The sequence below is a fragment of the Amblyraja radiata genome, chromosome 10, assembly GCF_010909765.2.
Source record: "Amblyraja radiata isolate CabotCenter1 chromosome 10, sAmbRad1.1.pri, whole genome shotgun sequence".
Classification (NCBI taxonomy): domain Eukaryota; kingdom Metazoa; phylum Chordata; class Chondrichthyes; order Rajiformes; family Rajidae; genus Amblyraja; species Amblyraja radiata.
Genome location: NC_045965.1, coordinates 49679700 through 49705318, shown reverse-complemented (window position 1 = coordinate 49705318; position 25619 = coordinate 49679700). Strand labels below are relative to the sequence as shown.

The 25619-nt window shown below is 41.3% G+C and overlaps 1 protein-coding gene and 1 long non-coding RNA gene across 3 annotated transcripts in view; one reads left to right on the top strand and one right to left on the bottom strand.

Annotated features, from left to right (window-relative positions):
- Positions 1–8832: 8832 nt before the first annotated feature.
- Positions 8833–25572, bottom strand: LOC116977922. The gene is made up of 3 exons (XR_004413326.1): positions 25553–25572; positions 15692–15695; positions 8833–8874 (listed from the first exon to the last, which is right to left on the bottom strand). It is a non-coding gene; the product is annotated as an uncharacterized LOC116977922 (long non-coding RNA).
- Positions 9527–25619, top strand: part of pif1 (PIF1 5'-to-3' DNA helicase) — a 30284-nt gene continuing 14191 nt past the window's right edge. The window contains exons 1-8 of one of the 2 annotated variants that reach the window (XM_033028804.1): positions 9527–9837; positions 11273–11859; positions 14046–14175; positions 16488–16613; positions 19276–19429; positions 20995–21109; positions 21830–21936; positions 23985–24124. In XM_033028804.1, the coding sequence (XP_032884695.1) occupies positions 11299–11859; positions 14046–14175; positions 16488–16613; positions 19276–19429; positions 20995–21109; positions 21830–21936; positions 23985–24124 (1333 nt within the window). In that variant the 5' untranslated portion in view covers positions 9527–9837; positions 11273–11298. Of the gene's footprint in view, positions 9838–10156; positions 10192–11272; positions 11860–14045; positions 14176–16487; positions 16614–19275; positions 19430–20994; positions 21110–21829; positions 21937–23984; positions 24125–25619 lie in introns of those variants that run through there. The other variant, XM_033028805.1, reaches the window with a different exon arrangement.

Below are 25619 nucleotides of genomic sequence, written 5' to 3'. Positions count from 1 at the left end.
GAGTCAGAAGATTATGGATTCAAGCTTCACTGCAATGCATAATTTGAGTTGAGACTTTGGATAGTAGCTCAGTTGGAAATACTGTTTCTAGTAGAAATAGGAACAAACAATCCAACCTTTGAGCCATTTCTTACTTTCAACTGCAACAAAGGTGCTCTGTACCTCAACTCAATTTTGACACTTTGATTTAAGACATTTTTCTCCATAGCAAAGGGAGTAATTTAAAGGTAAGGGATAGAAGAAGCAGAGGGAATTTGGGAAATAATTTCTTCACTCAGTGGGTGGTTGGAATCTGAAGGATTGGTGACGGTAGGTACTCTCACAACCTTAAAGAATTTTGAGTGTCCCTTAAACATGATGGCACAGAAGGCTATGTAACAAGAATTAGAAAATGGCATTATTTTAATCGGTATTTGATGGGCAGCATGGACATGGCGGGCTCAAGGGTTAATTTCCATGTTGTTTAAGAGCAACTGCTGAAAATCTGAAAAAGAGAACACTGAACCTATGAAGAAAGAAAAACGGGTCACATTATACCAGCCAGTTTTGTCACAAACAAGGAAAACTGAAGTTGTTCAACTTAATATTCAGCCCCAAAGGCTACATGTCCAGATGTTGTTCTTCTTACTTTGGACTTCATTGGAACAGTTTAGCAGGTGAAGGACAAAGAGGCTGGAGGGGAAGTGGGCTGGAGAATTAGAGACTGATGACTGGAAGCTCATGGTTATGCTTACAGACTGAGTAAAGATGTACTGCAAAGCTGTCACCCAATCGGTGTTTGGTTTCTTTGACAGAGAGGAAACCACATCATGAGCAATACACTAGACGGGAACAAATGCCAGTCGATCGTGTGTTTCATTTGGAAGGACTGTTTTTGAGTCCCTGGATAGTAGGAAGGGATGAATCCAAAAAGAATGGTATTACACCTCCTGTTATTAGAAACATAGAAACATAGAAAATAGGTGCAGGAGGAGGCCATTCGGCCCTTCGAGCCAGCAACGCTATTCATTGTGATCATGGCTGATCGTCCCCAATCCCAATTACACGTGCCTGCCTTCTCACCATATCCCTTGATTCCACTAGCCTCTAGAGCTCTATCTAACTCTCTCTTAAACCCATCCAGTGATTTGGCTTCCACTGCCCTCTGTGGTAGGGAATTCCATAAATTCACAACTCTTTGGGTGAAAAAGTTTTTTCTCAGTCTTAAATGGCCTCCCCTTTATTCTAAGACTGTGGCCCCTGGTTCTGGACTCGCCCAACATTGGGGAAAAATTTCCTGCATCTAGCTTGTCCAGTCCTTTTATAATTTTATATGTTTCTATAAGATATCTTCTCATCCTTCTAAACTCCAGTGAATACAAGCCTAGTCTTTCCTCATATGACAGTCCCGCCATCCCAGGGATCAATCTCGTGAACCTACACTGCACTGCCTCAATCGCAAGGATGTCCGTCCTCAATTTAGGAGACCAAAACTGTGCACAATATTCCAGATGTGGTCTTAGCAGAGCCCTGTACAACTGCAGAAGAACCTCTTTACTCCTATACTGAAATCCTCTTGTTATGAAGGCCAACATTCCATTAGCTTTCTTCACTGCCTGCTGTACCTGCACACCAACTTTCAGTGACTGGTGTACAAGGACACCCAGGTCTCGCTGCACCTCCCCCTTACCTAACCTAACCCCATTGAGATAAAAAATCTGCCCCCTTGTTTTTGCCGCCAAAGTGGATAACCTCACATTTATCTATACTATACTGCATCTGCCACGCATCTGCCCACTCACTCAACCTGTCCAGGTCACTCTGCAACCTCCTAACATCCTCTTCACAGTTCACACTGCCACCCAGCTTTGTGTTATCTGCAAACTTGCTAGTGTTGCTCCTAATTCCCTCTTCCAAATCATTAATATATTGTTTGCTAAGGTGCTGTGACAAGGCAGTGGTTGATGAGATGGAAGAGTAAACCATGTCATTTCAAAGAGCAAAGTATGTTTGGAAATGTTGACAGAGGAGTGGAGGGGAATTGTTTCAGGTTGTGGAATCTCTTTGATGGTGGTGGAAATTATAGAGGATGATCCATTGACCAAGAAGCTGCTGAAGATGAAGATGAAGATGACAAGGGGTCTGTAAAAAATAAATTGCAAAGCTTCAAGAAGACAGCAATGGATAGGGATAGGTAGAGTGCCTAGAAATGCTTAAAGTCCCCTTCATGTGTTTCATTAATTTGGTGCTTTAAAGAAGGTTGAAACTGAGCATGTGTAACTGACACTGCAGTAAGTCAGATTCTATTCTCTGTTGTCAAAGGACAAATGGCAATCGTAAAACAATAATCTAAGGTCGAAAGGACATTTGCATATCTGTAATAGACAATAGACAATAAACAATAGGTGCAGGAGTAGGCCATTCGGTCCTTCGAGCCAGCACCGCCATTCAATGTGATCATGGCTGATCATCCCTAATCAGTACCCCGTTCCTGCCTTTTCCCCATATCCCCTGACTCCGCCATCTTTAAGAGCCCTATTTGGCTCTCTCTTGAAAGTATCCACAGAACCGGCCTCCACCGCCCACTGAGGCAGAGAATTCCACAGACTCATAACTCTGTGTGAAATTGGACTGTGTTTACTCTTCTGTCTTTCAGAGGTGCATGATTTATAATTGTTTTAAGATCATTTGGGAGAAGGAAAAGTGCTTAAGTGCCCACTACAGTAAACAACACATCAAAGGAAAATTCTGTATATAAGATGAATCTTTGTTCGTTGAGCAATCTCCTAGATCGCTCCCAGTGATCACTGTATTTGGCGCTCTTAAATAAAGTCTTGATTGACTCACCCGATCTTTGTGTTGTGCTTTTAAAGTTTTTCTTTAACAGGCCCCCTAGTTTTGTTCAGGCTGGGAGGAAAGGACATGAGAATAGAAATGCAGGAATTAGAGGATTTCTGCATATGATTCTCTTGCATTCTCACATACAGATCAGGCCCTTTCAGCATTCAAAAGGAACTGGTTGCTATTTCCTCTTTTGGCATTAATGTAGCCAGAGAAGAACTCCCATGTGCTATTGTGTAGGCCTACTGGATAAACAGCCTCAGCTCATCCTTTGAATGGCATGTCCTGAGGTCCAGACAGTCCATAACAACTAAGGAATGGTTTAATATGTTTCCTTAGCTAACTTTGTTTCTATATTCTGGTTCTGCTACCCCTCCCCCTCCCATTTGGCCTCCACCATCTCCGTGCCTTCCATCTCAAATTCCTACTCCTTCTTTAAGTTGCCTTCCCTCTCAACCTTCCACTCCTTCTTTAATGTATGTCTGAAAACCTACCTCCCTGATGAGGCAGGTCCAAGTAAATATCACTTCATTTAGGCCCCATTTTAATTTTGTCAGATTTCACATGTAAAATAATTTGTCGCTTTGCGTTATGCTTTACGACTTTATTAGCCCTAATTTTATTAGTTAACTGTTTTTCAAGATTTGGCTTAGTTCTTATCGCTTTACTTATTTATTCTTCCATATTACCTGTTTTAACATTGTGGGATTTTTTTTTCTACGTTTCAAAGTTCGAAGATGGACCATCTTTGAGCCATCAACTGAACTGCTCAACTTTCTGCACAATTGCTGTAGCCAGTTCTTTTCCAAAATCGTTTTATATTTTCAGTTCAGCAGCCTCATTTTTGTCCTGTCCATGTAATCAACTCATGTTATTGCTTTCTCCCATCTGTTCTACGTCCACATCAGTTATCTGCTCCAATACATATCCCAACAACAAATCACTTTGGACAGGAAACAAACTCATATAGTTAACAGACCTGGATGGAATCTGATAACACACACTTCCTCAGTTCCAGTCTGTCAGAAGAAAATCAAACACTATTTTGGCCAATTCAGAACTCTATACTGTACAAGCCTGTGTCCCATCTGCATTATTTCAAGTCAAGTTTATTGTCTTATGCACAAGTTTGCTTGCCAATGCATTTCAAAAGGAAATTATATTACCCTTCCCATTTCCTAACTCCAAACTTCCAGGTTCTGTTTTAACACAATCCCTGCTATTTTTTAGTAATGTTCTAGAATTAGCTCCTCAGCCACTGATGATATTTCTCTTTTCTCTCTCTTTCTCTCCTGAAAATGTTAAAGCCAACATTACCACATTTTGGTGTCCAAATTAAAACTGAATTTTCTTGAACGTTACTGCACTACATCCCTCCACATTTATTAATGTAAAAATTCTCCAAATTTCTTTTGATTGCTTTGTGTAATCATATATAAAAAACTTGATTCCTGATTTTTTGAAATATGGTCAACAATTTTATTGCCAAGTTCCTTGCTTTTTTGTTTCCACTTGACTACTCAGTACTAATGAATAAATGGGGCACTAGGGGCAATTTACAGAAGCCAATTAACCTACAAACCTACAAGTCTTTGAGATGTGAGAGGAATCCAGAGCCTCAGAAAGAAACCCACGTAGTCACATGGAGAACATGCAAACTCCACATAAGCATGGTATGATTAAAATTGGCCATGTACCTGTGCATTATTGTGGAAATTATTAATGTATGTCCCTCAGAGCTGAACACTTGCATTGCTTATTCACCCTGACCTTGAGAGCATGCATCATCAGACTTAGGAACAGCTTCTTCCCCTCGGTTATCAGTCTTCTGAACTACAGTGGCTTTCAAAAGTATTCATACCCCTTGAACTTTTCCACATTTTGTCACGTTACAACCACAAACGTAAATGTATTTTATTGGGATTTTATGTGATAGACCAACACAAAGTGGCGCATAATTGTGAAGTGGAAGGAAAATGATACATGGTTTTCAAATTTTTTTACAAATAAAAAACTGAAAAGTGTGGCGTGCAAAAGTATTCAGCCCCCTTTACTCTGATACCCCTAAATAAAATCCAGCGCAACCAATTGCCTTCAGAAGTCACCTAATTAGTAAATAGAGTCCACTTGTGTGTAATCAAATCTCAGTATAAATACAGCTGTTCTGTGAAGGCCTCAGAGGTTTGTTAGAGAACATTAGAGAACAAACAGCATCATGAAGCCCAAGGAACACACCAGACAGGTCAGGGATAAAGTTGTGGAGAAGTTTTAAGCAGGGATAGGTTATAAAAAAATAACCCAAGCTTTGAACATCTCACGGAGCACTGTTCAATCCATCATCCGAAAATGGAAAGAGTATGGCACCTGCAAACCTACCAAGACATGGCCGTCCACCTAAACTGACAGGCCGGGCAAGGAGAGCATTGATCAGAGAAGCAGCCAAGAGGCCCATGGTAACTCTGGAGGAGCTGCAGAGATCCACAGCTCAGGTGGGAGAATCTGTCCACAGGACAACTATTAGTCGTGCACTCCACAAATCGGGCCTTTATGGAAGAGTGGCAAGAAGAAATCCATTGTTCAAAAAAAGCCATAAGAAGTCCCGTTTGCAGTTTGCCACAAGCCATGTGGGGGACACAGCAAACATGTGGAGGAAGGTGCTCTGGTCAGATGAGACCAAAATTGAAGTTTTTGGCCTAAATGCAAAACGCTATGTGTGGCGGAAAACTAACACTGCACATCACCCTGAACACACCATCCCCACTGTGAAACATGGTGGTGGCAGCATCATGCTGTGGGGATGCTTTTCTTCAGCAGGGACAGGGAAGCTGGTCAGAGTTGATGGGAAGATGGATGGAGCCAAATACAGGGCAATCTTGGAAGAAAACCTCTTAGAGTCTGCAAAAGACTTGAGACGGGGCGGAGGTTCACCTTCCAGCAGGACAACGACCCTAAACATACAGCCAGAGCTACAATGGAATGGTTTAGATCAAAGCATATTCATGTGTTAGAATGGCCCAGTCAAAGTCCAGACCCAAATCCAATTGAGAATCTCTGGCAAGACTTGAAAATTGCTGTTCACAGACGCTCTCCATCCAATCTGACTGAGCTTGAGCTATTTTGCAAAGAAGAATGGGCACAAATTTCAGTCTCTAGATGTGCAAAGCTGGTAGAGACATACCCCAAAAGACTTGCAGCTGTAATTGCAGCGAAAGGTGGTTCTACAAAGTATTGACTCAGGGGGGCTGAATACTTTTGCACGCCACACTTTTCAGTTTTTTATTTGTAAGAAAATTTGAAAACCATGTATCATTTTCCTTCCACTTCACAATTATGTGCCACTTTGTGTTGGTCTATCACATAAAATCCCAATAAAATACATTTACGTTTGTGGTTGTAACGTGACAAAATGTGGAAAAGTTCAAGGGGTATGAAAACATTTGCAAGCCACTGTATGTTTCCATAAGCTAAGGTACTGTCCAATTCACCTCTACCCTATAGCAGCCATTGGACTTTGTCGTTGGAACTATTGTGCTACAATGCCGAGAACTATATTCTGCATTCTGTATCTTCCCCTTTGATCTTCCTATTGTATGACTTAATTCTATCTAGAAATAGTATTATCGCATGCAAAATAAAACTTTTCACTTCATCATGGGACAAGAATAAACCTACATATATCCTGATCCGTATGTGATTTTTAGTCCAGCAAGCAATTCGATATCACAAACCACCATCTTCCCTTCCCTGTCAGTCACATTATGATGTAGGGAATCAGTTTAAAAAGGACAGTGTTAAAATTCTTCACTGCAGATGCGTATTCTTCTGCAGTTGTATAGGGCTCTGGTGAGACCACATCTAGAGTATTGTGTACAGTTTTGGTCTCCTAATTTGACGAAGGACATCCTTATGATTGAGGCAGTTCAGCGTAGGTTCACAAGATTGATCCCTGGGATGGCGGGACTGTCGTATGAGGAAAGATTGAAAAGGGTTTCGGCCCGAAACGTTACCTATTTCCTTTGCTCCATAGATGCTGCTGCACCCGCTGAGTTTCTCCAGCATTTTTGTGTACCTTTGAAAAGATTAGGCTTGTATTCACTGGAGTTTAGGATGAGGGGGAGTCTTATAGAAACATATAAAATTATAAAAGGACTGGACAAGCTAGATGCAGGAAAAATGTTCCCAATGTTGGGTGAGTCCAGAACCAAAGGCCACAGTCTTAGAATAAAGGGGAGGTCATTTAAGACTGAGGTGAGAAAAAAACTTTTTTACCCAGAGAGTTGTGAATTTATGGAATTCCCTGCCACAGAGGGCAGTGGAGGCCAAGTCACTGGATGGATTTAAGAGAGAGAGTTAGATAGAGCTCTAGGGGCTAGTGGAGTCAAGGGATATGGGGAGAAGGCAGGCACGAGTTATTGATAGGGGACGATCAGCCATGATCACAATGAATGGCGGTGCTGGCTCGAAGGGCCGAATGGCCTCCTCCTGCACCTATTTCCTATAATGGAATGTGTATTAGTGTCTCAAGGTTAAACTACTAGAATGCACACATCACTGCTTTGTCATACTTCAGTGGTCTGTAACAAAGAATTGAACACAATGCCTAGCTACTGATGTGTCTTTTAAATATTTAGTGGGATTAGCAAGATATAAAAGAGGAAAAGACAATTGTTGGATTGAATAATGTGGTATTACTACACAATAGGCTACTGAGAGAAAAGGCTATTGTAAATGTTCCATCGGCATTACCTCAATCCATCTATCTTGACACATCCTTTTTTAAATATTCAGTCACACAATGCCTAAACAGTACACATTTACTGAAAGAGGCAGATGAATCCATTGTCTCCAATTTATTTTTAGAAATGGAGAATAGACTTTGAGATTGTCATAGGTTTTATGCTGCAACAGCCCACAGATCATAATTTAACAATACATTCAGGACCGGAATCATATATTAAGGAAATAAGGGCTATAAATGGAGCTGCATACACCTCCATACAATTTATTTTTGTATTTGTAGATCTATTAACTTTCCAGGATAAATTAATCTTTGGTTTGAAAGGAAGGCTTACAGGACTTCCAAAATGCACAAGACATGAACAAAAATCAACATATGCACCTAAGGTTTATGCACATTTGTGCAAACATTCACCATAGTTTACACAGTAATAAAAAATAAAGCTGACAAAGGAAGATAGCAGGAAAAACAGAAAATTCCTGGCAAGACCTGAGACTCCATCAGCAGATATTTCATTCAAACATTTCAAGACGCTTTATTCATTTTATTTAATTCCAGTTCATTCCTCATGGCACATAAACTAAATAATAATATTGATATATGGATCATATAATGGGATTTGATAATTAAATAGAGAGTTACATTGGATAATTAAATAGAGAGTTACATTCTCAGATCTAAATTCTCCAAAAAACAACTTCAAATATTACCCTTTATGGTCTCCTTCTTCCATCTTTTGTGATTTAAGACAAACTTCCTATTCCTCTCCCTTCAACTAATACTCTCCTCCACCTTGTGGACTTGACAAATACTCTTTGGACTCCGCTCACTTTCTTCATCAAAGGCGCAGCCTTAGGCACTTGTATGTGGGGTCTCATTTATATCAGCAAGAGCAAGCATAGACCAAGTGACTGTTTCACCAAACACAATAAGGCGCTGCTCTATAAGGTGCTGGTCAGGCCACATTTGGGGTATTGTGAGCAATTTTGGGGACCATGTCTGAGGAAGGATGTGCTGGCCCTGGAGAGGTCCAGAGAAGGTTTACAAGAATGAACCCAGGAATGAGTAGGTTAACATATGATGAGTGTTTGACAGCACTGGGCCTCTACTCGCTGGGAATTAGAACAATGAGGGGGGACCTCAATGAAACTTACCGAATAGTGAAAGGCTTGGATAGAGTGGTTGTGGAGTGGATGTTTCCGCTAGTGGGAGAGTCCAGGACTAGAGGTCATAGCCTCAGAATTAAAGGACGTTCCTTTAGGAAGGAAATGAGAAGGAATTTTAGTCAGAGGGTGGTGAATCTGAGGAATTCTTTGCTACATAAGGATGTGGAGGCCAAGTCAATGGGTATTTATAAAGCAGAGATAAATAGATTATTGATTAGTACAGGTGTCAGGGGTTATGGGGAGAAGGCAGGAGAATGGGGTTAGGAGGGAGAGACGGATCAGTCGTGATTGAATGGCGGAGTAGACTTAATGGGCCAAAGGGCCTAATTCTGCTCCTATCGCTTATGAACTTATGACAAGAGGTAGCGTGCAAAGGGCCGTGACAGATGGAAGAAATAAAAAACTATAAAGATTTGAAATTAGAGCCGAACTGTCTGATCTACAGTATGTAGCAAGCCCATGAATAACTGCTACTTCTCTCTTTTTACTTGTTTTTACCCTCTAATAAATCCGGAAGCTCATTACTTTTCCCGTCCGTCCCCGGAAAATGAAATTTCGGTATTGAAATATGAAAGAATAAGCAGATAATGCATCTGACAAAATATATAAACCGCAAGTCTTAAGAGCCGAAGATAAGTGTAAGGTGTGAAAAGAGCCTCCTTGCAACAGTGACAATGTCTATTTCACCCAACGTTGCAGCAGAAGCCGCGGCGGAAACGTCACAATGGAAAGCCGGCAGACACAAGTGCGATTGGTCAGAAATTTAAAGCGTCCTGCTTTGATTGGTGTAAATAACGCCGGCAAGTTTGAAATTGCAGCGGACGGGGCGAGCGACTGAAAGATGCATTTTCACCAAAGATACTAAAGCAAGAGCCTTCTGTGATCTTTAATTGTCACGCTGGAAGCTCACAGTCTATGGTCGGGAGGGAGTGAAAATACATTTTTCTTAATTTTCAATGTGCGAATACTTCATTGGCAAGAAAATATCTGCTGCTTGGGATCTGCTGGTTGCCGAGTAAAGTCATTCCGGGACAATCTGGATACCTACATGAGAACGTGAGAGGCAAGAATCTCGACTGAGTACATTCAGCCGTGTAAACCCACGGGCTGCAGGTAAACTGGAAATAAGAGTAAAATCTAGGATCTACCAAATTCAGGAAGTACATTTCTGACGGTAAAACGCAGCCCTGAGATTCGTATCTGTCCATAAAGCTTGGAAACTTTGTCATGCTGTCTTTCACGTTAATTACTCCATTCCCTTGCTCGCTTTGTCAAACATTACATGTGTTAACTTTACTCTAACAAACTTTTTAAAATCTTGTCTCTCTTTCTCCGTCACGGTGGCTCAGTGGTAGAGTTGCTGCCTAACCCGGTACGGCGCTGGCTGTACGGAGTACGTTCTCCCCGTGACCTGCGTGGGTTTTCTCCGAGATCTTCGGTTTCCTCCCATATTCCAAAGACGCACAGGTTTGTAGGTTAATTGGCTTGATTAACGTAAACCATATCCAGTATAAAATTGTCCAACTCAGTGTCTTCAGTGTTGGAAGTTACAACTCCCCCACCGCCCGCCTCCCTTATTGTAATAACATTATTGTAATAGTCTCTACTCGTACTAGGTTTAAACTACTCCAATAGTAATTATTACTGGCGCAGGTGTGCCTCAAAGCACCTGAGACCGGGTGCAGTCCTGACATCTGGTGCAGTCGTGACATCTGGTGCTCTCTGTGGATTTTTGCATGTTCTTCCTGTGACCAAAGATCCTATAGCGGATCCTATAGGACCTTTGCCTGTGACTGCCCGGGTTTCCTCCCACATTTCAAAGAGGTGTGAATTGGTAGCGTGATCTTAATTTATTGTATTACATTTATTTTATTGTATAGTATGATTAGAAATCTTACAAAAATAAATGCATTACAATAAATTAAGATTGCATTAGGTTAAATGGCCTCTGTAAATGTTTCTGTAAGTGCATTGAAGTAAGATGGCTGGGGCAGGGAGTTGATGGGAATATGGGGAAAATAAACCAGGATTGGTGTAGGATTAGTGTAATGAGCAGTTAATGGTGTTGACTCAGTGGGCCAAAGAGCCTGATTCCATGCTATAACTTTCTATGACTGAGGACATCTGGTAACAGTCTGAACTTTAGAGATACAGTGTTGAAACGGGCCCTTCGGCCCACTGAGTCTGTGCTCACCGGAACACTAACACTATCTTACACACCAGGGACTAATTACAATGCTTACCAAAGCCAGTCAACCTACAAACCAATACATTTTTGGAATGTGGAAGGAAACTGGAGCACCCAGAGAAAACCCATGCGGTCACAGGGAGAATATTCAAACTCCGGACAGACAGCACCTGTGGTCAGGATTGAACATGGGTCTCTGGTGTTGCAGGGCAGCAAATATACCACTGTGCTGCCCCTGAAGAAAGGGTTTGACTAGAAATGTCACCTATCGATGTTCTCCAGAGATGTTGCCGGACCTGCTAAGTTACTCCAGCACTTAATGTCCATCTGGTAACTACATTTTATTTCGAATCTCTGCAGCATCTTCAGCTTCTACTGGGAGTAGAATGTTCCCTGCTTCTGGTGTGGAGGTGCAGTGCAGTGTTGCAGTGGAATACCTCAACCAGGCTGGTCAAGCCACCAAACGCAAAAATAGCAGCAATGCCACGGTCACACTTGGGCGCAACGAATTTCGAGAGATTCTGCTCCTTGTACACGATGGGAAGCTGTCACAAAATTTTGTCTTGCGTGAAATCCAGCTTTTTACTCGCTTCACTCGGGATGGGAAGAGTACCATCAAATTGATTCCTGAAAATATTCAGATCCTTATTTCAAACTGCCCACCAGACAAACTGCAAATACTTTTGAAAACACTTTCCATTAAGTATGCTGCAGATAAAAAGATCAGCAAACCAGTCAGTGACCGAACACGCCTGGTCTCCACACTTCCACGGACCTTTGATACAATTAGTCCTGTGCAGGCCCAGGATGTGGAAAGAGCGAAACTTCAGATGCAGAGGAATCTGCAGTCACCAACTTCTACTAAAGGATCAAGGAATCAAATGGGTAACAGTCGTCCAAACAAGCAGATCAAGCGATCTCGGACCACCTCATCAGAAAACTGCCTGGTATGTAATCTTTTTGCTTTCATTTTCGCTTCTGGACAAGGTTAGCATCAAAATGCCATTAGGAACATGTAAATAAGTAGTTACTGGCCTCCATCTTTTTGGAGTATTTCAAACTATCTAGGAGCACCCTCAGTCCATCCTCTCATTATGGCAGCATTTATTCATCAGGCACGAATACACCTTAGTGGCTACTTTGTAATACTCCCCTTTAACAGTAGGCTGCTAAGGTTGAAGCTGCTGGTTTAAATGCTGACAGCTGTGAGATTTTACAATGGGTCTGGGGGTAGCACTGCACTGAATCTGACAGTGGCTTCCTGGAAGAAATCAAACGGTGATAGTGGAAGTATGTAGGAAGGAACTGCAGATACTGGTTTAAACTGAAGTTAGACACAAAATGCTGGAGCAATTTTGCGGGACAGGAGAGAAGAAATGGGTGACGTTTCGGGTTGAGACCCATCTTCAGATAGTGGAAGGTTGTTTTTTCAGACTGGAGGCCTGCGACTAATGTGCCTCCGGGATTAGTGCTTGGCCCATTGCTGTTTGTGGTTTATATTGGATGAGAATGTACAAGGCATTATTAGTAAGACACTAAAGTGGGTAGTATTGTTGATAACGATGATAATTATCAGAAATTACAGCAAGATCGACCACCTGAGCAAGTGGGCTGAGGAATGGTAAAGACACAGCTTTACCACTTTGAGTCTGAAGAAGGGTCTCGACCCGAAACGTCACCCAATCCTTCTCTCCAGAGATGCTGCTACTCCAGCATTTTGTCTACCTGAGAAATGGTAAATGTGGTTTAATGCAGATAAGTGTGATGTGTGCATTTTGGCAGGTCAGACCAGGACAGGACCTACACAGTGAGTGGCACAGGCCTGTAGAGCAGAGAGATCTAGGAGTGCAAGCACATAGTTTCTTGAAGGTGGTGTCACAGGTAGATGGGTGGACAAGAAGGCTTGTGGTACATTGTCCTTCATCAGTCAGGGTATTGAGTATAGAATATTGAGTATAGTAAAGTCTGAAGAAGGGTCCCATCCTGCAAAGTCACCTATCTATTTTCTCCAGAGATGCTGCTTGACCCACTGAGTCACTCCAGCATTTAGTCTATCTTTGGTATGAACCAGTATTTACAGTTCCTTTTATGTTATATATTGAGCATAGAGGTTGGGATGTTATGTTTCAATTGTACAAGATGTTCATGAGGCTGTATTTTGGAGTATTGTGTTCAGTTTTGGTCGCCTTGCTATAGGAAAGATGTTGTTAGGCTGGAATGATTGCAGAAGCAATTTACGAGAATATTGCCAGGACATGAGCAGCCACGTTATAGTGAGAAGTTGGCTAGGCAAAGACTATATTCCTTGGCACGCAGAAGGATGAGGGGTAATCTATAGAGGTGTATTAGATCGTGAAGGGAATAGACAGGGTGAATGCACAGTCTTTCACCCAGAGGACATAGGTTTAAGGTGAAGGGAAAAATGTAATAGGAACCTGAGGGACAACTTTTTCCACACAGAGTGGTGGGTATATGGAATGAGCTGCCCGAGGAGGGGAGACTAGTGCAGAAGCTGTATCTTGTTCAGCATGGGCATGTTGGGTTGAAGGGCCTGTTGGGATCTCTGTCACACTGAGGAAACTCCAGTGTAATCCTGTGAACTGCATATTTTCACTTAAGGGGGATTTTGGGGGACTGACAATAATACTTTAACATCATTTTAAGGAATTCTTGGCCTAACTGTTTTTTTTTGTTTTTTTTTTAACATGGGCAAAACATTGCACCTATCACTTACTTGCTTTTCCCATGACATTTGCACACATGCAAAATTGCTCCAGGAATAGAATTTGGCTATTAAGGTTAAATGTTTTGCCATTTTGAAAAGCAGAATTCTGTTTCTGTCATTAGCTAGTAGATAAATATTGTACTTGATGTAAATTTTAAAATAAAACTGACCTCTTTCCTTGTCTAGTGTGGAAGAGCTCAACATTGCTGTTGTAAGGAAAATATTTCATAATTTACCTCTTACAATGGTCCATTCTTTGTCAGCGTAGCATCTCTCTTATCAATGCAAACAAAATTATGTATCAATGCCAGTATCTTGAGCTTATTGATATTTTCAGTGAGTATAGAGAAGGTGGAGCTAGAAAGGAATAAAAAGATTTAATCATTTTTGTACACATATCTGTTGCAGAGTGCAGAGCTGAAACCCTCCAAAAAGCCCACGTTGTCACTGCCAATGGGAAGGAAACTCTCCAAAGAACAGTCACATGTTCTCGCCATGATCCTTAAAGGAAAGAATGTCTTCTTCACTGGAAGTGCTGGTAAGTATTGAAGAGGCAGATTGTGGAGCCTTTACCTTTATAAAAAAACACTTGACTTGGGGATTAGCTCCAGAGACCCGGATTCAATCCCGACTACGGGTGCTGGCTGTATGGAGTTTGTACTTTCTTCCCGTGACCGCGTGGGTTTTCTCCGAGATCTTCAGTTTCCTCCCACACGCCAGATGTACAGATTTGTAGGTTGATTGGGTTGGTACAAATGTAAATTTTCCCTAGTGTGTGTAGCATAGTGTTGGCGTGCGGGGATCGTTAATCAGTGTGGAATCGGACGGCTGAAGGGCCCAAACCAAGGGTTCCCAAACCGGGGTAAATTTATCCCCAGGGGGTAAATGTTGCCTACCCAGGGGGTAAAATTGTTGATTCTGGATTGGTACATATTTTTTCTCATTGACTGACTGTGTTTGGTTCTGTTATACTGGTATCTGTTCATCATTTGTTGTTCATAAATAAGTGAAAGAATATTGTTATGTGCTATTAAAGTTGCCAGGGGTAAATGGGATGAAAAAGGTTGGGAACCCCTGTTCTAAACCAAGCTAAGCTAAATATTGTCCAATGCATTCATAGGGAAATGTTAGATAATTTTATTCCCCTTTTATTCTCAACTCTTAACTTTTGCTCTAGTTGAATTAGCATTATTCTGAACGAATTTTGTCTCATGAAGAGTTGTGGGGGCTTGGCAGAGAGGCATTTGACTACTTCTATGTGATTGGAAATTCAGATCAGACGTGTTCTTTCAACTTTGGTTCTGAGGAAAGTATACAAGAGAAGTTGTAGATTAATCTTGTGGTATATTGTCTCACATTAGCAGTGACCTTGTTTTATCATGACCGCATGGATTTCCCTCTTGTGCTGCCATTTTCTCCCTTCACGCAAAGATGTATGCATTGAGAGGTTAATCAGATAGTATAAATTGTCCCTTATAATACATACTTGGCTAATAAATTATTTGTATCTTGTAAGAACATACAAGGAATTTGATTTGCCATACAGTCATACCATAAAAGCAGCAAAATGCACAACTACATAAAAATCAACATAAACATCCATCACAGCGCACTGTGATTGAAGGTAATAATGTATTACCTTCTTCCTTCCTTTCCTCCCAAGGTTGGGGCAGTAAAACCATCCGCAGTCGGGGCGATCGAAGTTCCCTCATCGGGGCGATCGAAGCTCCCGGGATCGGGGCGATCGAAGTTCCCTCATCGGGGCGATCGAAGTTCCCTCATCGGGGCGATCAAAGTTCCCTCATCGGGGCGATCGAAGCTCCCGGGATCGGGGTGCTCGAAGCTCCTGCGTTTGGAGCTTCCGAAGTCGATCCCTAACCAAGGGACTGCAAGCTCCCCAATGTTAAGGCCGCAGGCTCCCATGATTGGAGCTCCCGAAATCGATCCCCAGCAAAGGGACTGCCAGATCTACGATGTTAGGCCGCAGTACGGATGGAGATACGATATGGAAAAGTCACATCTCCTTCGAGGAAAGAGAAAAACGTTTCCCCCACCCACCTTCCCCACATAATAGAAAACTAAAGATGCACTAAAACATACCTTTAACAGACTAAAAACAACAAAAGAAGAAAAGGACGAGACAGACTGTTAGCGAGGCTGCCATTGAGCGGCGCCACCTGGTGGTGCACAATACAATTTTGGGGGAATTGCCAGAAATTTGGGGAGAAAAGGTTACTGGAACATTGAAAGGTGTAATGGGATTGTTCTGTGAACTACCACAGACTTGATGGGCTGAATGATGTCCTATCTCATAGAAAGATGTAAGATCAATTAATATGAAATGGTGTGATTACAAATCTATCATCCAAGTCTCCAGATATTTGGACATCTGTACTTAATTAATTCAGTATATCACTGTAAACAGAAGGCTGGCATGGAAAGTGGCAATGAAATGGATGATTATAGTGAGATTGGACCTTGGGCAGAATATCAGAACAGAGAAAAGGTGTGCCTGCATCCTGTTTCATGGAACATTTGTTCATGAAGGGACTGCAGATGCTGGAAAATCGAAGGTAGACAAAATTGCTGGAGAAACTCAGCGGGTACGGCAGCATCTATGAAGTGAAGGAAATAGGCAATGTTTCGGGCCAAACCCCTTCTTCAGACTGTCTGAAGAAGGGGTTTGGCCCGAAACGTTGCCTATTTCCTTCGCTCCATAGATGCTGCCATACCCGCTGAGTTTCTTCAGCAATTTTGTCTACCTTCATGGAACATTTGTTCACTGATGCTTTCCACAGAATGTGTATTCATTTTTACTTTCCCAACCACAAATCGTTATTTTGCTTCAAGGAACTGGTAAGTCTTTCTTACTGAAGAGGATTGTCGGAGCATTGCCACCAAAGAATACATACACCACCGCCAGTACTGGAGTGGCTGCCTGTCATATTGGAGGAACAACCCTGCATGCATTTGCAGGTCAGTTGTGTGCAACGATAAGTGACAGAAAATCAGGACTGGGGGAAATATTATTTGTTGAAGATTTAGCCCCTTGGACTGCAAATCGTGGGGTGGGGGAGGATGCATTAGGATAAATTATTTAAAACTGAAGAGGTCTGGAAACACATCTCATCAATGTGACTTTTTTGTGAATATTTAACATTTAATGATGACTCTTCCCATCATCCCAGATCTTCTTATGTTTCGAACTTTTCCATTAAAAATTGGTCCGTTTAATCTCTTCCCTAATGCACGATAACTCGAGTTTTTTTTTTTTTAAGTTAACAATTGTGTTCTTCTCCTATTGTACTTCAAAAGTAATAAATGACAGGACTCTCATTGCATGTCAGAGAAATAATTAAGATGGAAAGAGTGCAGGGAAGATTTACTAGGATATTGCCAGGACTTGAGGGCCTGAGCTATAGGGAGAGGTTGGGCAGGCTAGAACTTTATTCCTTGGAACGTTGAGGGGTGAACTTGGAAAGATGTATAAAATCATGAGGGGAAAAGTAAGTTGAATCCACGGAATATTTAACATTCTTTTACTTAGAATAGGGATTCAAAAATTATACTCTAGCTTTAAGGTGAGAGTGACAAAGATTTAAGAACTACTGGGCAACTTTTTTCACATAGAGGGTAGGGTGGTGGGTGTATGGGACAAACTGTCAGAGGAGATAGTTGAGACGGGTACTATAACTGCATTTAAAAGATACTTAGACAGGTACATGGATAGGAAATGTTTCGAGGGGTAGGGCAACACGGCAGTGCAGCAGTAGAGTTGCTGCCTTACAGCAGCAGAGACCCGGGATCAATCCTGACCACGGGTGCTGTCTGTACAGAGTTTGTACCTTCTTCCCCGTGACCTGCGTGGGTTTTCTCTGGGAGCTCCGGTTTCCTCCCACACTCCCAAGATGTACAGGTTTGTAGGTTAATTGGTTTGGTAAAATTGCAAATTGACCCAAGTGCATGTAGTGCTAATGTACGGGGATCGCTGGTCGGCGTGGGCTTAAGGGCCTGCTTCCACATTGTATCTCTAAACTAAACTAAACGGGTAATACAGGCAGATGGGAATAGATGAGAAGGGGTGTCTTTGGTGGCATGGACAAGTTGGGTTGAAGGACCTGTTTCTGTGTTGTGTGAGTATGACTATGATAGCTGGCATGTGATTAATGAAATTTAAGAGTTAGATATAGCTCGTAAGCCTAACAGATTCAAGGGATATCGGGAGAAAGCGGGAACGGGGTACTGAATTTGGTTGATCAGCCATATTAAATGGCGGAGCTGGCTTGAAGGGCTGAATGGCCTACTCCTGCACCTATTTTCTATGGTAATGAAAGTATGGTGATTTTGCTTCAACAAAGAATAAAGAGTCATCATGAACAATCTAGTACAATGCTAAAGGAGATGAAGGAGAAGGATGTTAATCTTTGAACATGACTGGACAAGATGAGAATCCTGCTTGAAAACACAAGGCTCCTTAACATTATTGAAGATAAAAAGATAGTGTGCTAGTCATAAATAAAAAAGAAGTTAAGCTAATCCTTAGGCCATAGCCTGCCCAACCTCTCCCTATAGCTCAGGCCCTCAAGTCCTGGCAATATCCCAGTAAATCCCTGCACTCTTTCCATCTTAATTACTTCTCTGACATGCAATAAGAGTCCTGTCATGTATTACTTTAGTTCTGGGTAACAAATGTTCTGAAAGATGTCCAGGTCTTGGGTTGAGTCCTGAAGAGATTTATCATTATTGTACCAGGGATCAGTGACTGCAGTTCAAGGAGAAGCTTGACACCTCTTCCTTGGGATCGAAGATCAAAGTAAATTATTTAAAGTAGTCTCTGCAGAGAACTGAAAGCCCTCACCCGAGGTGCCCCATCTCTTATTCAAATCATGAATGATTTTGGTAGACTAATTAAAATGAACTATTTTCACGGAAAAAAGTCAAAACAAAATGACCCCAATTTAAGTTAATTGGCAAAAGAACCAAAGCCAGCACAAACAGAATGTTTCTTCCGTTCTGAATCCTTCATCAGTGTCTAGCGAAGGTAATGAAACAAATCACACTGTAGTCTGCACTTGTGCACATCTTGCCCATCACAAAATGATATATGCTCCTGTATTATTTTTATCGTAAAGCAGAGGCTATTGTTATGAGCTAGGGTTGTCTAACTCCTGCAGCCCAATTAGCTAAGTATGCTTTTCCTTTATTGGCCTTCATTACATTTTTTAAGCTTCACACTTTATGATAAATTGTGCTTTATAGAACAAGTTTTGATTTTTTTTCTCTTTTAATTAGTTACATATGGCTAATGAAAGACCCGCCCTATTATGCTCACATTTTACTGATCACCATATTTCATGATAAAGTTTTATTGAGGCAATGGGAAATTTTATAAATGCTTCAACGAACTTGCACAAAAAGAATCCTGATGAATCAAAATGGTAACAAAAAGATGAAGGTTTGTCATTGATCTGAAACATTAACACTATCAATGGATTCTAACTTGCCAACAATTTTAAATATTTCAAAATGGTGCTAAAGTGTGAATGGTTTTTGCCAATTTGAGATTGGGGTATTGAAAAGACAGCTGTCAATACTTTGCCTAAGGTTTTTTAAAACTTTGGATTTATTTTTTCTTTAGGAATCGGATCAGGAAAAGCTCCTCTGCAGCAATGTGTAGAGCTGGCTCAAAGGCCTGGGATCCTCAGCCACTGGCTAAATTGCAGGCACCTTATCATCGATGAAATCTCCATGATAGAAGGAGAATTCTTTGACAAGCTTGAAACTGTGGCCAGGTACATCATACTGGTAAAAGGGAGCTACAGTTTCCATATTTGTGATATCTCGACAGACTAGTAAATAGATAGTGCTCTGTAATGGTTGAGGGAACATATTCTTTGCAGCTGCTCGTTAGGTTTGCAAAAGTTAATTGGAGCATAAGGCTGATAAATATGGCCACTGTTCTAATGAGAAGGTATCCAGCCTATCTTTGTACTTTCACAATAGCGCAGGATATCAATTTTGTATATCCATTGCGTGTAGGCAACTAATGTTCCCAATTGCACTTGTTAGCCTGTCTCATTGGTCACTCATCCCTACATGCTACTTGTTAAATGTGTAATTTGCTTGCTTTCTGAGTACCATTATGTATTTGTAATGACGTCTGTGCTCTTAAACTTGTAAATGTTGCAGGAGTGTCTACAAGTAAAACTACTGTTGCCAAGTTTAAAATATTAGTTTTTCATCTTGTTTTCTGTACAGTATGTGATGGTGATGCAAATTACCTACAAACATGATTTAAACAAACTAATTTGGCATTATCAACCAAAATATGGTCAGTTTCCAAATGTACACTGGCAGTTTTGAGCTCTAACTCAACAAGATCTACTAAAGGTCATGAATGGTGGTGAATCTGTGGAATTCTTTGCCACACAAGGCTGTGGAGGCCGTCAATGGATATTTTTAAGGCAGAAATGGATAGATTCATGATTAGTATTGGTGTCAAGGGTTATGGGAAGAAGACAGGAGAATTAGTTTAGTTAGGAGGGAGAGAGAGATCAGGCATGATTGAATGGTGGGGTAGTAGACTTGATGGGCTGAATGGCCTAATTCTGTTCCTATCACTTAAGACCTAAATACCCATGCTACTGATTTAATTCCAGTCCTTTGCTGTCTGAGATTGAAGAAGATTGTCAATATTTTAGCATTCTGTTTTCCCTGGAAATGAACATTTGATCCCAAGTCCTCGGCATAAGTGTTCATCTCCCCCCAGTTTATCTGCTGTTAAATCTCCAGCACATGCAATTTACCTCTTCCAGAGTTGATTTCTTGCATTGTCCCCCTCCTTGATGTACCACACATTCAAGCTCTGTTTATTCAAAAGTCCCCTCCCTATAGCCTCCCTTGTACAAAGTCTACTTCATCAATCATTTTTGTGTTTGATAACGTGCATTGATTTCCAATTCTCTAACATTTCCAATCCAAAATTTCCCATCTTGCATGACTTTTCCCAGCCCAATCCCACCTTTCTCTGCAACCTATAATTCCATTCTACCCTTCAAGCCCTCCGACTCTGGCTTCTGCTCTTTGGTCTTGTGTTGGTAGCTTCAGCTTCCTGGACTGTGTCCTCCGAAAATCATTCCTTCTATTTCCTATATCCTCTATTCTCCTTTGCCACTCATTCTGCCTTAATCAACCTAGTTTTGTATACCTACATAATTACAATTTATCCAAGTCTCAACATCCCATTCTAATCTAATGTTTGTAGATTGCAGTAATGAAGGTTCATCTCTCCGTAAAATATTCTCATGCAGTCGCCCAATAACTTAAACGGTATCAGTGTTCCCCTTTGTTATTGCAGGATTGTTCGAAAATGTAATGAGCCTTTTGGTGGAATCCAGTTGATAGTTTGTGGAGATTTTCTACAGCTTCCTCCTGTGAGCAGGGCCAAAGAAAAGTATAAGTTTTGCTTCCAGGTAAGGGGATCAAAGAGTTAAATTTTTATTTTGGGGAGGCCAACATTTCTTTGGGAGGAATTTACCTTTCATGTTTTCTCTGCAGCTCTCAAAATTAAATGTTTAATGTTGGGCATTAGAGACAGTATGTGTTCCTGATGCAAAATGGATAACAGTTCCTGAGGAGATTAATTTCCTTGAATAGCTTGGGCCTAAAGTTATCAATGTGCATTGCAAAATGATTCTTGCTCCTTTACAGTTGAATTAAAAATGTGTCATTGATATTGACATGCTCTAGTCAACCTTTAACGAGACGCTATTTTTAAATTTTCAACTAGGCATCAGTTATTCCTTTAACCAGTTTGGGAGAGGGAGTTTGAGAGGATGGGGGTTTGGGGTTTCTTGTTTCTTAAGATCTTGAACGAGGTTGGATTGTAGAGTATGGCTACTCACAAACCCTGGGCCACTCACATAAAATTCAAAAATATTTTGAATATATGCTTTCTATGGGAAGAAAACAGATGAAGACAAATAGAAGAAATTGATGGATCACAGAGAGTACTCTGAAATAAAGGAGAATGTAGTAACAAAATGCAAGATAAATGTGGTAACTGCAACCATAGCAGATTATTTATTTAATACTTGGGGAAGAATTTGGATGAGAGAGTATTCCTAACTCATTCTTTAGGTGCTTGCACTTCATTGTTCATTAAATGAAATGTTCCTTATGATTTGTTTAAGGCAAAAAGTTGGAGCAAGTGTATGCAGGTGAACATGGAACTAAAAGAGGTGCGAAGACAAACTGATAAAACATTCATTGCAATGCTGCAGGCTGTACGGCTTGGGAGGCAAGTATTATTTAACATATTGCGATAACTTTGCCCCAAAAAAAAACATCCTTTCATTTTCAGTGAAAAGCTGGTTTTAATGCATATGCATGCGTCAATTTAATTGTCATAGGTACTGACAGCTGGATAATCAAATTCTTGTTTGCAGCACATAAACTGGCCTATTTTCTACTCTGAACTAGGAGAAGGGGATATATTTCTTAGTGATTTGATAACTTTTTAATTGCATTCTTTGGCTTGTGTGGGTGCTGCTATGGCAGCAAAAGGTAAATCTGTCACCAAATCAATGGGTATGGATAATGAATGAGATTGTGCTCATAAATTTGAGAAGCAGCTGAGTATCTTTCTGGAGAGGAAGAAGGGTAATGGATGCAATTGATCTTGACAGTCATTTTTTGCAAATGTACTTTACCTATTCCCAAAATGTTCTATTCCCGTAGTTCTTGCTAAAGATTCCAATAAAAGTTAACGAAGCATTGTAAGAAATACTGCCACTGAGTTTGGCAAAGAAAGGATCTGTTTCTTCCAGTCCAAGTAGCAAACAGCAGGCCATGATTTATTTCTGTACTTGTCATTAAAAGAGCAATACCATGGTCACATTTAAAGTGAATAAATAAGAGCAGGTGGAAGCAAACAGTCCTTGAACTTATTCTGACATTCTCAAATACAATAGCTGACTTTCTACCCATGTACCTTCCTATTCCTTGATTGTTAGGAAATAAACATTCTTTTATTTCCTAACAATCTACCAATACCAATACCAATTTTCAAGCAAACCAAATCCACAGCCCTCTTCTGAGAGAAAAGCATTTCCTTCATGGATGCCAAAGACTGCATCATAGTTCTAAATTCTCTGGCCAGAGACGATGATTTCTTGTTGTTTTTTAAACCTGCAAATTATCGACTTTGTACAATTGGAAGCAGCCGTAATGGCTTTTGATATGTAGAGAACAACCTTGCCTCATTGTCAAAAGGTGTGGGATTAAGAATCACTTTCATTTGTTGATAAATATGGTGATACGAATATCACTGTACCTTAATTGGTACACGTGACAATAAAAGACATTTGAAATACTCAAATTGGAATGTATTTGCGAGGCACAAATGGTTGTGATTTATTTTTGGAAGAAATAATTATTTTGAAGAGAATTATTTTTTGAAGAAAAATCTAGTATTATGTATTGAGGATTCGTTAATAATCTGGTAGTTAAGAGGCCTCCAATAAAGAGTGCATAATATGATAGAATTTCTATAAAAATAAAGGGCCTGTCCCACTTGTGAGACCTCGACCTCTGGCGACCTTAAGCGACTAAAAAAAATCAAGGTCGCGGTGACCTGCGATCTTCCTCGACTAGGTTTACGATCTCCTACCTCCTACGACCGGCTTCGACTAGACCTACGATTAAAAAAATATCGTTTTTTCCCACGGCGACCTATTTTTAGTTGCGGTCAATTTTTAACATCATGAAAAATACGCCGCGACCTAGCTGAAGCCTCGACTATGCGGAGACCACTCTGGAACATGAAGGAGAGTGACGAAGACCTCCTACGACCTCGTGGAGACCTTGCTGCGACTATGGGTCGCGGGCAAACTCGCCAGAGGTTGCGGTGGAGGGCGCCCAAGTGGGACGGGCTTGAGCGATTTAATTTGATCTGAAACCAAAATCTTAAATCTAAACAAACCAAACTACAAGGCAAAAGGTGCAAATTGTTTGTAGTTTGGGCGTATGAGCAAAGGCTAACATTTAGACAATAGCTGCATAGTTTACAACAAATATATATCACTTTAAGACACAACCTAACAAGAAGTTAAAGATGACATTAAATTAAAGAAAAAAATCTTACAATATGGTTAAAGTATTGGGTTAACCTAACTTTTTTCACAAAGAAGGACCAAGTCATGTTTGCTGTGTTTGGAGAACCAGATGAAAAATGAGAGGATTAACGTGGCTATTGACAATTTCCCAATTGACTGCTTTCAATGTCAGTGGTGAAAACCTTTGCAATTTGGAGAGATTGTTTTCCAGAATGCCCTTAATTTTCATCAGGTGTCCAGAAGAGGTTGCAAACCAATTGATCAACACTGCATCGCGGAAGATAGATCGAGATGGAATTCTAGCTACGCGGCTTTGCACGCATAAAGATGATGTGGAATTCACTAATGAAAAAAGGCTCCAACGATTACCAGGTAACTAGTGAAGGTCCAGCGCTGATTTCTATGATTAGTCAAGCTTGCGTCTCTCGTGAATGTCCAAAACCCTTTTCTGGAAACCATCTATTCCACCTAGATTATCCTTTATTTTAAACTATTCAACACTATTTGTAGAAACAAGGGAATGCAGATGCTGGTTTACAAAAAAAAGACACAGTACTGGAGTAGCTAAGCATTTCTGAAGAACATTGAAAGGTGACGTTTTGGGTCTGGACCCGTCTTCAGACTGATTGTGTGGAAGGGGAGAAGAAAACTAAGAGATGGGGGTAGGACAATGCGTGGCAGGTAATAGATGAACACAGGCAAGAGGGGAGGATTTGACAGGCAGATGGTTGGACAAAGGCTAGAGATGAAAAAACAGGTTTGAGACAAAAGGATTGAAGTTGCAAATTGTGAAGCCAGAGGAGGAACGGAGATGCAGGGAAGAAATGGGTGCAAGACTCCATGTACCCCACCTGGACTCCCACCTCCAAAGGGGAGGGGGGTGAAGAAGAGAGGGTGTGGGGAAAACAACGGAGGGTTTGTTGGAGGTTACCTAAAATTGGAGAATTTAATGTTCATACTGTTGGGTTGTACGCTAGCCAAGCAGAATATGAGAACCTGTTCCTCCAATTTGTGTATGGCCTTGCTCTGGCGATGGAGGAGGCACGGGACAGAAAGGTTAGTATGGGAATGGGATGGGGAGTTAAAGTGTTTAGCAACTGGGAGAACCGGTAGTTCCTGGCAGACTGAGCGCGTGTTTGGCAAAACGGTCCCCAAGTCTGCGCTTGGTCTTGTCAATGTACAGGCGGCCACATCAGGACCACTGGATGCAATGGACGAGGTTAGGGAAGCTGCCTGTGAACCTCTTTCTCATGTCAGTGTCCTTTCACCCTAGGTGGAGGTGAGGGAGGAGGTATAGGACAGGTGTTGCGTCTCCTGCAGTTGCTGGGGAAAGTACCTGTGAAGGGGGTGGTTTAGGTGGGAACGGATGAGTGAACTAAGGACTTGTGGAGGGAGCGGTCTCTCCAGAAGGTGGAAAGGGATGGAGATGGGAATATGTGACTGCTGGTGGGATCATACTGGAGGTGATGGAAATGTTGGAGGATGATATATTGGATCCAAAGTTGGTGAGGTGAAAGGTGAAGACCAGAGGAACTCTATCCTTGTTTCATCTGGGGGCAGTGAGAGCAGAACTATGGGAAACGGGAGATGCAGGTGAGGGATCCATCTATGAATGGGAGGGGGAGGACCACATTTGTAGAGGAAATACAACAAGATAGAGTGGATGTGGAGAGGATGTTTCCCATGGTGGGTGATTCTAGGACCAGAGGGCACAGCCTCAGAATAAAAGGACGTATCTTTAAAAATGCGATGAGGAAGGATTTCTTCGGAGGGTGATGAATCTGTGGAATTTGTTGTTACAGACAGGTATGGAAGCCAAGATATTGAGTATTTTTAAAGCTGAGACCGGTTCTTGTTTAATAAGGTG